This window comes from Euphorbia lathyris, chromosome 3, assembly GCF_963576675.1.
Source record: "Euphorbia lathyris chromosome 3, ddEupLath1.1, whole genome shotgun sequence".
NCBI classification, from domain to species: domain Eukaryota; kingdom Viridiplantae; phylum Streptophyta; class Magnoliopsida; order Malpighiales; family Euphorbiaceae; genus Euphorbia; species Euphorbia lathyris.
The window spans coordinates 2,499,026-2,512,293 of NC_088912.1; the positions used below are offsets into that span (position 1 = coordinate 2,499,026).

Sequence of the window (13,268 nt, forward strand, 5' to 3'; positions counted from 1 at the left end):
GCCATCAGAATGGAGGAAAAGTATCTTAATCCCTTTGTATAAGAACAAAGGCGATGTCCAAGATTGTGCCAACTATCGGCGAATCAAATTAATGAGTCACACTATGAAACTTTGGGAGCGAGTGATCGAACAAAGGCTAAGGAGGACGGTGAAGATCTCGGAAAACCAGTTTGGCTTTATGCGGGGAAGATCAACTATAGAAGCCATCCATATAATGAGACAATTAATGGAGCACTATCGAAATAAGAAGAAAGACTTGAACATGGTTTTCATTGATTTGGAGAAAGCATATGATAAGGTACCAAAGGAAGTACTTTGGTGGGCCTTGATAAGGAAAGGCATTTCGCGGAAATATATTGACATCATAAAGGACATGTATGAGGGAGCATGCATGAGTGTACGTACTAGTGTTGGGAAGACTGAAGAGTTTCCTATTACGATTGGAGTGCACCAAGGTTCCGCACTAAGCCCATTTCTTTTTGCCATCGTTATGGATGAACTAACAAGTTCACTTCAAGATGGTATACCATGGTGCATGCTGTTTGCAGATGATATTGTGTTGGTTGATGAGACGAAAGAAGGAGTGGAGAGGAAGTGAGAACTATGGAGACAAACTCTAGAATCTAGAGGCTTTAAGTTGAGCCGAAGTAAGACAGAATATTTGGAGTGTAAGTTTAGCGGCCATAGGAGAAGGGAGGCAGGGACAATCACCCTAGATGGGAGAGTTGTTCAGGCCTCGGATTGCTTCCGGTATTTAGGATCTATTATCCAAACGGATGGAGAAGTAGATGGAGATGTTGCTCATAGGATTAAAGCTGGTTGGTCGAAGTGGAAGAGTGCTACGGGTTTCCTTTGTGACCCCAGCATGCCTAATAGATTGAAGGGAAAATTCTACCGGACGACAATTAGACCAGCATTGTTATATGGTACGGAGTGTTGGGCAGTGAAACACTACCACACCCATAAGATGTCGGTGGCGGAGATGCGTATGCTGAGATGGATGTGTGGTCATACGAGAAAGGATCGGGTGAGTAATGAAATAATTAGGACAAAAGTAGGGGTCACATCTATTGAGAATAAAATGAGAGAAAACCGACTAAGGTGGTTTGGCCATGTGAGACGTAGAGCGTTTGATGCGTCGGTTAGGAGAACCGAAGAGTGGAAAAGGGATATAGTGGTGAGGGGTAGGGGAAGACCTAAGCAAACTTGGAGGAGGGTGATCGAGAGTGATATGAGTTTACTGGGAATTGAGGAAAATACGGTAGTGGATAGGACGGAGTGGAGGGAGAGAATTTGTGTCGCTGACACGACTTGATTTGACGGTTTTATATGATGGTTCATGTTAGCCGATCCCGAATCATTTCGGGACTAAGGCTTTGTTGTTGTTGTTGTTGTATTAGACCAAAATGTTTTATTGTTAGTCTAAACATTCTTATTGTATAAATCTTTCATATACTAACAACATTCTTTCTTGTTCATATTTTCTTCTTTATTTGCTTTCATTAGTTTATGCTCACTCGATCTCAGAGTAATACTCTTGTTCCTATTGATCTTGAAATCGAACGTACTCTTTGTAGGATTCGGAGAGAAAAGATGGCCAACGTCAACAACGAAACCAACCACACCAACCCGCCGGTGAACAACATCCGAAATGGAGGAGGCAACGACACGAGGGCAATGATGGAGATTCTAGCTCTCCATAGGCGACAAAATCGCAATGGAATTGTCGCCCCTACCATTCCGGCCAACACATATGAGATTAAGACTAACATGATCCAATTGATCCAACAACTCGGACAATCTAGAGGTGAACTTCATGAAAACCCTAATGAACACCTTGATAAATTTCTTATGTGTGCCGATACTTCTCGGTAAAATGGTATCCCGGTTGAAGCCGTATGTCTAAAACATTTTCCTTTCTCTTTGACAGGCCAAGTGTTGGAGTGGTTGCATTCATTGGAAGCCGGAACTATCACGTCATTGGACAAGCTCGAGAAGGAGTTTCTCTCTTATTATTTTCCACCTTCCAAAATGGTGAAGTTGCTCAATGACATCACCTTCTTTCGGCAACTTGAATACGAGGCCCTTCATGCGGCATGGGCAAGGTTCCGAAAGTTGCTCCGAAGTTTCCCACACCATGATATCCCCAAGCACGATCTTGTAAGTACGTTTTATCATGGGTTAACACCTACTAACCGTGCAACCATGGATTCCGTAGCAGGTGGGGACCTGTTTAGGAAATCGGCAAGTGAAGCATACGAGCTCATCAACGAGCTCGTAAGGAAAAGCATCCAATGGCAAGAAGATCGGGTTGCCGGACCACCACCACATCAAGCATTCTCCGTGGAGAAAGAGGCTCCAAAAAGCTCCATGGTCGAGATGAATAAGAAACTTGATACGTTGATAGAACAATTGAGTCTCAACAAAGATGCACAGATCCTGATGTGCAATCACTATGGTGCAGATCATGACAGACATAATTGCTATGCCGGTAGCCCTTTTTCCAGAGATACTGTAAATGTAAGTTACATAGGAGGTAACCAAAGGTACAACTCTAACTCAAGCTCCTACCCAAACACACATCACCACAATAATAATGATAACGGGTGGAGGCCTCGATACCAACATCCTAACTTGTCGTACGACAATAATAATAACATATTGAGGACCCCACCCGAATTTCATCACGAATATAGGTAGCATGGCCTAGGCCAATCACAAAATGTTTTCGGAGGGTGAAACGCCCAACCTCCAAACAACGTGCAAGGCCAATCGGTAACTTCCTTGCTCAAGGACATTCTAACACATCCTACCGATAATGAGGTGTTTTGTAGGGATTTGAGTCACTAAGTGGCTCACTTAAATCGTCAGTAGCAGGAGAGGCAACTATGAACCCTCCCGACGAATACCGAGCAAAACCTGCGAGCTAAAAATAGAGAATTCGGACAAGCAATAACTCTCCTTAACGGTAAGGGTTCGTATCCGTCGGGTTCTAATACGGACATCCTGCAATAATCACACCCATTGAGAAAGTCGAGCTACTCCGACTATAAACGTAGCACCGGTTTGCATTCTCCAAAACTTTGTTACATGTTCCCTACACATTTTCCATTATTTGCAATTTTGTTTTCGTCTCCTTTCGATTTTTAATTTTTCACCTTTCGAGTGTTCTTTTTAACTATTGACTTTTATTCGTGCTCGTTTTGTAATTTTTATTAAACTTTCAACCAAAAAAAATAAAACATAAAAAAATCCCTCTTTAATCCAACGTCCACGCAGAGCGTGCCCCACCGGCAAGCTCCGCGTGAAAAGAGACCTGCACATCCTAAAATAATAACAAAATCCGGAAAAATTTCTCCATACAAGACACGCGGAGCGTGCCCACCATCACGCCCCGCGTGTCCTGGGGGAGTTACGAACTGCAACTCCCTATGGCAGTATCTTTTTCTTTTCTCTCCTCCAACACTCCACCTCGCTCTTCCACCAATCACATCACTCACCTCTCTCCCCCATTAACCTTTCCCACTTTTCCACTCCACATATTCTTCCCACCAATCAACTTCCTCAATTTCCCCCCTAATTGAAATTCCAACACATTAATTCCCCCTTAAACCCCATTTAACTCCTCATTAATTCATCATTAATTCCACAATAAATTAAGCCTTAAAAACTAAAAACAAAAAAATTAAATACATTCAAATCCCGTCGTTCTAATGCATGCACCCTCAGGCACGCGGAGTGTGCCCTCTTGCAAGCTCCACGTGCCGTCCACCTTTCTCCTATTTTCGGTCAGAAACTAAAGCACGCGGGGCATGCCTTCTGGCAAGCTCTGCGTGCCGAGGTCTCATTCGACCATTTTCTGGTCAGAGACAATGACAAGTGGAGCGTGGCCCCGTCAAGCCCCGCGTGCCTCCTGGGAATCCGAAAAACACTTGGATTCCCACCTCTCTCCCCTATTTAAACACCACTATTATTCCTCTCCTTCTCCCTCACACCTACTCCGTTCTCCCTCACTTTCACCATTGTTACTCACCTCCCTTCACCATGACTCATCGTAAGCGATTCGCCGATGAAAGTGTTCGTTCCTCCCGCACCCTGTCTTCCCGTTCCGAACAAACACCACCCCCACCACCCGATACCAACGAAATTCCTCCGCTCACCGCTCATTATTGAGCACCTTTCCATATCCTTAATGACACGGAAGGGCAACACTACCAAAATATCGCCGCTTCTCCCGATATGCCCCTCCCTATCTTCGATCTATCCGCCCTCGACCACCATAATATTGGTTGTGCCTTTGAAGACAAGCTTTGTGCCCTCAGGTGGCACAATCATTTCATTACACGCCACCGCATGTATCCTTCCTTGATGCACGAGTTCTTCACCACTCTCACTGCCACCGGGCTTCTAGGCTACTACGTACTTGATTTCCGCCTCCACAATCAACCCCACTCCATCAATAGGGCCTGGATTCGCAACAATTTCACTATCCAAACGGATGTCGGCCTCACCGATTGGCCTACCGAGGTTGCTCCCCGTGATTTTTGGAAATCCATCACCGGTTCGGAGTCCTTCGACATCTCCAACCTCCAATCGGGACGCATCCGTAACCCAATCCTCCAACTCCTCCACAAATTCCTCAACTACTATTTCTCGAAGAAAGCTGAGGCCAACAAGGTCAATAAGCTCGAGCTTCTTGCCCTCTATTGCTGAGAGAATGGGCTCGGTTTTGACTTGTCTCTTTTTGTCGAGAACACTCTCTGACAAATGAACTCTAAAAGCCGTGACGGGTTAGGTTTGGGGCAATTGGTCACTATCTACGCCTCCTCCGCTCTCGGTCAAGACGTCCTTGATCGCCTATCCCATTTTGACCCCGACCCATTGATAAAAAAGCTTTCAAATCCCTCTAACACCCTCCCTCCGGTCCGGGTGAGAATCTCGAGTGCCGGCCAACAACAAGAGGCGGGGGTATGGGATTCGGAATATGATTTCGATGATTTAGGAGATATCCCCGTCAGCCCTTCTTTCTCCATAAACCCCGATTTCCGATCCATCCATGCCCGATTGGATAGAGGGCAACCAACGGTAAGACCAGGCTACAACAAATACTCAGTTTGACACTCTTGAGGCCCACCGCCTAATGGATCATGCCGCCCTCGCCACCCGCTTTGACCACATCGAGGCCCAACGCCAAGTGGACAGAGCCAACTTCGACTCCTCCACTAACGCATTTTGCAATCACTTCCACATTAATTGGCCTCCTCATCTACCTCCACAATAGTTTTCTTTATTTTATGTTTTCATGTTTTTATTTTTCTGTTTTTGTTTTTAATTTAAGACGTTTTTGGAATTAACGTCTATTTAGTCACGCGGAGGCCTATGTAACCCCGCACGTAGTTTGTTTTGCACTTTATCTTTGTTTTTATTTTTCTATTATATATTAATATATTTGCATTTCCAAGTTTATGTTTCTGTGTTTTCGTGTTTAGTTCATTTTTCGTACCATTTTAGACGTTTAATTTTCATGTACCAAATAAATAAAATACGGTCCACGCGGAGCGTGCCTTTGGGAAAACCCCACGTAAACCAGTCTCTGATTTAATAAATCGCTAGGATAATGGTTCACGCGGAGCGTGCCCTTAGGCAAACCCTACATAAACAAGTCTCTGAAATTTGTGACTGTTTTTAAGGCATACCACGGAGCGTAGCTCAAACCAAACCCCACATGGCGCCACTTAAAAACATATAAAAATCATAGAAAAATAAAAACAAATAAAAAATAACAAAAAAATAAAAAGTAAAAAACAAAAAGCAATAAAACAAAAATAATTAAACTAAATTAGTAGTTCAAAAATTCCTCTGATACGTCACTTCCCTTAGAAAGAAATTAAAAGTTCTGTTTTTTGTCCTTAAAATAAAAGATGTTCAATTACAAAGGATCGATCTAATTAAGAAGTTTAGGTCTTGTTTCCGAAACTAAGGAGTTTATGCATAGTCGAAGTTTGCACTTAACAAAAGCAACGAGTCCTAACCCATGAGTCATCTCCATAGTGAAATTTAAAAAGGCAATAAAAACGGGATTTTTAAAAATTTTACGAGAACTTGAAAGTACACAATTAAACCCGAAATTAATGTTAGGTACTTTGAGCCTAAAAGAGTTTTCACGAGAACTCTATTTTTCTTCACAACATTTTGAGGGCTTTTGCTTCACTCAATTCATAGAATTTGCATTAAATGCCGAGTTAAGTACATTTGTTTTGGTAAAGAAGGCAATAAATGATAAAACAGATCCACTTAGGCTAATTCTTTCTTAATTATTTTTCTTCGTTTTTTATATACCTTTAGGAAGCCCCATCGACCTATTAATGAACTTCTTTATTAACACCCCTTTAACATTTAACCCTTTTTTCTCTTGTCCGAATATCAAATAAAATCAAATGCACCGGAAAAAATGAAATAAGAAAAGCTTCTAGCAAGAAAATACGAGTAATCTATTGAAATCGTTTTTGTTCCACTCTCAAGGAAAAATAAAAATCAAGCAAAAATAGAGAGTAAAATAGGGATTCTCAAGCTCCACTGGAGCAATTTCAAAACGCATCTTTCGTACTTGCTAGAACAAATCACTAAAAAGATGCAATCACCAAAGTCGGTATTCGGGCTCGAGTTCCTAAAATTAACCCTCACCACTAAACAAGCCCATCTACATTACAACTCCTCTCCGGGTTCATTTTTAATATTGCCCAACCATAATATAGATGGAAAAACTCGGATGAACATGCAAACTTGGGATGACTTTGAGTAAGTACAAAGAAGAGCTTATAAACACCACCCCACCAAAAATTGAGTGATAAGGGTGAAATACCTTGGTGAGTTACAATTAAGTTCTCAAAGGATAATCAATCCCCGTTAATATTGCCTATTAAGTTTGACCATGGAGATTTCGAATAAGTTATGGTCGCTCGTCCGCTTACCTAGGTGCTCATTGAAAACTTTTCATAAAACCTTGGTTGTGAAATCATGCACTTGGTTAAACCAATCGGGGGTTTGCTTCTTAATTGTCTCAATCCCTTGTCTTTCGAGTTTCTTTACTTGAGGACAAGTGAAACTTTAAAGTCCGAGGAGGTTGATAGGGACATTTTGTCCCTATCTTTTAGCGTACTTTACGGTTTATTTTTGAGCTAATAATTAAGTTTAATTACAAAAATAAGTGTGCTTTCAAATAAATAATAAAATAAAAATAAAACTTATACTTTTAAGAATTTCCTTTACTTTTGATTAATTTCACAAAAATAAAACATCAAGTAACTTCGGTGTTCGTAGTCGTATTTTGCAGGTACGGGATTATCTCACGAACAAAGGAAGAATTGGAATTACAGGCCACACGGGGCGTAAAACACTTCACGCGGGGCGTGCCACGTAACTGTACAATTCTCATTAAAATAAAAAGGTACAATCTAATATTTAAATAATTGTAAATCAAGGTTTTTATTATATAAGAATAAAATAGATTTAGATTTAAATCAAGTTTCAATCTTATATCAAAAAATTTAAGTTTGCTTGTCCTTTTCTTATTCCATGTATATTCGAGGAAGGTGGTATCTGGTAAGGGTATCTTCATCTTTTCCTCACCGAAAGCTTATGGTCAATTGTGCCTGTGTATCAGAACTAGGGATGCCAGCACTTAACTACCCAGAGGTAGTGTCAATTTCAAACTCTTACCCGTTTATTTTTTTTAATTATCTGTACTCGTCACATTTTTCTAATGGGTAACTTTTTTGTATCTCATACTCGTCATATTTAATTTGGGATACCCTTACCCGTTAAGAATCAATAAATAAAACAAAAAATATTACAAATTCAACAAATATAAATTTAATAATCATCAAACTAAAAGTTGGACAAATTGAACCTTAATCAATAAAAATAAAGTATGTTTATTGATATCATTCAATTGTTAAAAAATAAAAAGTTGGGGTTTGAATCTCATATCTTACATCTAAAAAGCAATAATATTTTTTAATATATAAAAGATTTATAACGGGTATCCTGTGGGTATTCTCATATTTGTCTCATACTCGTTTCATACACTTTTATATAGGGTACGAATAGTCTCATTATAATCTGGTAGTTTTGGGTACCCATGGATACAGTACCAGTTGTCATCCCTAATCAGAACCTACAAACCCTATGAATATAACTACGCGTGAAGTACATCGCCCAATCAAATACTACTATATGATGGTAACTTTCCATTTCACCGCTTGATTCATTCTGGTAACGGATAGAGTACTTGCGAATAGTGTAAATCTCAAACCCTTATCCGTTTATTTTTTAATTACTCGTATCCGTCCTTTTACATAGCGCTTATGTGTTAAAAATCAATAATAAAATAAAAAATATTACAAATTTAACATAGTATAAATTAAATAAATGATCCATTTAAAAATTGAAAAAATTGAACCCTAATCAATAAAAATAAAGTAATTTAGTGGTATCACTCAATGGTTAAGGAACAAAAGGACGATGTTGAAATATAACGTCATAACTGGACTGATTCTTCTCACCTGACCCTAAAAAAGAATAAAAACATTTATCTTGAAATTGAAAATGAAAGATTCTCTACTGCATTTCATATTTCTACCTTATAAAAGACCGTTTCAGCCTCCCTCTTTCTCCATCAGCTCATCCAAAAAAGTTTCAACCTCTCAAACTCAGCCCCCTGCTTCTTCTTCTTCATCTTCATCAATGGCCCTTCGTAAATTGTTCTCGAAGCGTCTCTCAGGAAGTTACACGGCAGTGTCTCTTCAACATTCTCCAATCTCTTCCCCTGCCTCATTAAAACCCACAGTACCCCCAAATGCAGCCAAATCAAACTTCCACAAAGAGTATCTCAACCCGCCGGAATCCTCACAGAGAGGATTTTTCCGTCGTTTCCTTCACCGGAGATCAATTAACCAGCTGCCTAAGTTCCTTTCCATGCCTATCAGGGAGAAGCTGAACGAGAGACTCAAAAGCATCACTGGAGATGGAATCTGCTTCGATGGACTACCTCTTTCACCTCCCGCGAAGGAATCAGAGGCTACAGATCTAAATTGTTTCAGAATATCAGTTGAAGAAGCTAGGAAAATCTTGAGGCTGTCTCAGATGGAGAAACTGAAATTGAAGCTTAGGAAGATTGGGGAAACCTCAATTCAATATCATGAGTTCGTTCAGATCTGTGTTGAGGAGTGTGGAAACGAAATAGAAGGTGTTGAGTTTGCTAAGACGTTGGATCAGTGTGGAAATGTGATCGTTCTTGGGAGTATTGTGTTCCTCCGCCCGGAGCAGGTATAACTGGTTATTGTTTTGTTTCGATTTTTAATTTACATGTTCTTAATTTTAACGGTGATATCAATTGGATTTTGTGATTCAATTAATCATATGAGTGATGGTTCGGCCGGAGAAAGGCAGAAGAAGAAAATAAGTAGGCATACATAATAGGTTCGACTTAGACATACAATATTGGCCGAGCAGAGCACTGGTGGTTGGGATTCTGCAGAGATATCTGTTTTAAAACCACAAATATAATGACAAATTTTTAGAAACTGACACATGCACAAGTGGATTTTTTTTTGGATAAAGATGAAATTTATTTTTTAAAAGTAGATATAAGTATTAATACTAGGAACTAGGCTTAATTCGTTCTTCACCTTTAGGGATAAGGTATCAAAATAGGCTTAAAGTTTTTAGGAAAACATAAATTTAGGCTCCATGTACAAAATAACATAAATATATGTTTAACGTTTAAAAAAAATGTACCAATTTAGATCTTGATAGAAAAACTTGACCCGTTATTCATATTATTCTATTAAGATCTTTCAATTGTATATGAATAGAAGCCAGAACTTAACGGATTAATATGAATGACGTTTCACATTTTGTTATGGAGCCTAAATTGGTACTCTCTTTTAAATGTTAAACCTGCATTAGTGCTATTTTCTACGTGAAGCCTAAATTGATATTTCCGTAAAACCTTTAAGTCTAGTTTAATACATTTTCCCTGAACTAATAGATTACTTGAAATAAATTGACAGTCAATTTTTCTGAGATTAAAAATATATTAAACTTAGAAACTAACATGTTTCAACAGAAAAGAGCCATCAATTATTAGAATGACATGTTGTAATGACATGTTGTAGTTAGTCTTTATCTCATGTCTAATAAAAGGCTGCAAAAGGCTTTCATGCAATCCTCTTACGTGCACTTGATTCCCTCCTAACAAACAAACAAGTATAAAATTGTGCTATTCTGATTAACCCCATTAAAACATTTTATTTTCTATGTTTGACAGGTGGCTAAATCAATTCAGAACATAATTACCCAGTCAATAGTATATCCTGATAACTCAAAAAGGGAGCAATTGAAAGAAATGGAGCTGCAAAAGGCCATGATAGACAAAAAGGCTCGAGCACAGGTTCGAGTAGAGCTATATTGTGGACTTGGGTTCTTAATGGTTCAAACACTTGGGTTCATGAGGCTAACATTTTGGGAACTCAGCTGGGATGTTATGGAACCTATTTGTTATTTTGTAACCTCTATTCACTTTGGCCTTGCATATATGTTCTTCTTGAGAACCTGCATTGAGCCTTTGTTTGAGGGCTATTTTCAGCGCCGATTAAAGACAAAGCAGAAGAAACTTATGGAAATTCATAATTTTGATCTTCGTAAATATAATAAACTCCGAAAAGCTTTTTATCCGAACCAGGACTACAACTATCCTTACTCCCATTTTTATAAACCCGGAAATGGAGTTTGAGCCCATTGATGGACATAATAATAATATATCCAGTAATGAAAATATTAGAAATAGAGGAAAAAAGTTTTTGTTATAGTTTACAAGTACAGACACCTGTGGACGACAAGTTTTTCCATTTTAGTTGAAGGTTTTAGTCCACTTGGTGTGGTAGAAAAATATAACAGTAAAGAATAATAAATGAATACATGTTATGTACATGTAATTATTACGATTTGTTTATGAGTTCCTTTTTTAATAGCATTCTGTTACCCTTAAGAGGTCCATTTAGTTTACCTACTCTATGATGTTGTTGTTGGTAAATCAAACACGAAGTATGTAACCAAACCCAGAACTCTCATTTTTAATCTAAAAAGGTAAACATGAGGAGAAAAGAGGATAACAAAGACTCTGAGATATGTAACACCATGAGAACAAGTCAATTAAACTTTGAACTCCATGCTAACACCATTTAGTTTACCTACTCTATGATGTAATGTAATAACCATTACAACACTTATATTTTCCTAATTAAATGCAATCATAAAATTTTATTTATATAATTAAAATCAACGAAAAACATGAAAAATGTGAAAAATCAAATCCAAATCAAATACAAAATTAGATTAACCGAAATCAATAAATGAATATATAGTTTTTCGCCTTTTCATATTATTTTACATTTTTCTCGTTTCTTTTAATTTCCATTTTCAACATTTTTCACGGTTTTTCTATTTTCTCATTTTCTCATTTTTTTCATTTTTCGCATTTTTTCGGGTTTTTTTTTTTGCATTTTTCTCGTTTTCAATTTTAATGTTTTTCTATTTTTTACGTTTTTTACAAGAATGAGATGTGAGATTTGAGAAATGAGAGGTTAGATGACAATGTAATGAGAATTCAAGTCATTTTTCTATATAATGGGGATTACAAGATTTCTTCAACAAAATTTAACTCAAGGTTTTCTCATTCCATTACAATAAAATTGTAACATGCAACTAAACATGGTAATGAGTCTTCAATGTAATGGTCATTCCATTACATTACATCTTACCAAACGGCACCTATAAGAATTCAGGCGAAAACTAAAATTAGAGAATCTCTTGTAGAAGCTCTACAAGCTAAGATAGATGGAAAAAATGATGTAGAATCTTATTGAATTAATTGGGAATCCATACATAGTTTTTCTACTCTAAACAACAAAATAACTTAGAAAACATAAGAGGAATTTCAAACAAAATGGATATGGTCAGCACACAAACAAAAGGACAAAACACGATAACAACCTCACCTATCAACCTACACGTGTCTGGCATTAGAGAAAGCAATGATGATACAAATAAGAGATACAACTAACTAAAACAATACAACACATTACAAAGCGAGATGAGTTTCAGGTCTTTAATTGAATCTGGAGCCTTACATTTTGGGACTAAAACAACAATGGTATCATTTAAATTAGCAGGAAGTTCACACCTCCCTAGCTAACCCGAACAAGCACTAAAGAAATCGGGACCAATGCAATGCCAAAAATGGTGATAAAATCCAGAATTGAGTCTATCAGGCCTCGGGGATTTATCATGTTGCATCTAAAACACTGTAGTCTTAAATTCTTCATAAGTAAAAGGGGGCAACAAGACCATGATTCATATTATCGGAAATAGATTGGGATAAATTAATGTATCAGAAAAATTAATAGAAGGCGGAGCAAACAAAGTATGAAAATAATTACGAACATGATTACTCAACTCCACTAGGTCCTCAATCACCCTCTTTTCGTCATCCGTGAGAGCCGTAATAAGGTTCTATTTCCGTCTTGCTTTAATGCAAGAGTGATAAAATTTTGTAATGAGGTCACCACCCGTAAGCCAAAACACCTTTGCCTACTGCGGCCAAAACATTTCCTCCTGTTCAAGAAGGAGATTCAACTATTGTTTTGTTGTTGGAACGTGTGACACTGACTCTACATCCTCCTCATCACCGAGCTTGCTAATCAGACCCTTCAATACTCATTCCCTGTTCAAAAACCAACTCTGATGTTCAGAATGAAGAGAGAGATGGGACTCTAAGTATTTTTTATGCTGGTTCGTTGCGTCTCTCAACTCTAGGGTCCTGCTCCTCTAAGGGGGACAATTCAAGAAGAATGAAGAGAGAGATTAAGTTCATATAGAACCATTCACATGGAATCAGGAAATAGTAGACCTATTCTACAACAATAAGAAAGGTCGAAGATCGCTCTTCTTTCTAGATTCGATGAGCAATTTAAAAAAAAAGTACATTTAAAACTTTATTAGTTAATGCTCAATGGACATGTGCTAGTAACAACCTATGTTGCACATAAACTTTTTGTTCGGTTTTTTTCTATTTCCATTAAGTTGCCTAGCCAATTTTTTTTTCAAAATAATTTTTCCCAATATCAACTCTGCCTGTGAGGGTTACTTGGTGACTTTTACAGTCCGTCCCAAGAATGGAACTCGAGTGGGTAGTCCAAGGCTGGTAA

At 38.2% G+C, this 13,268-nt stretch overlaps 1 protein-coding gene across 1 annotated transcript; it reads left to right on the plus strand.

The window, feature by feature from the left end:
* Nucleotides 1–8,580: 8,580 nt before the first annotated feature.
* Nucleotides 8,581–10,958, plus strand: LOC136224189 (calcium uniporter protein 4, mitochondrial-like). The gene is made up of 2 exons (XM_066012457.1): nucleotides 8,581–9,327; nucleotides 10,331–10,958. Exons 1-2 carry the CDS (start codon nucleotides 8,608–8,610, stop codon nucleotides 10,793–10,795), a joined length of 1,185 nt encoding a protein of 394 aa, XP_065868529.1. The 5' UTR covers nucleotides 8,581–8,607; the 3' UTR covers nucleotides 10,796–10,958.
* The last annotated feature ends 2,310 nt before the right edge of the window (nucleotides 10,959–13,268 follow it).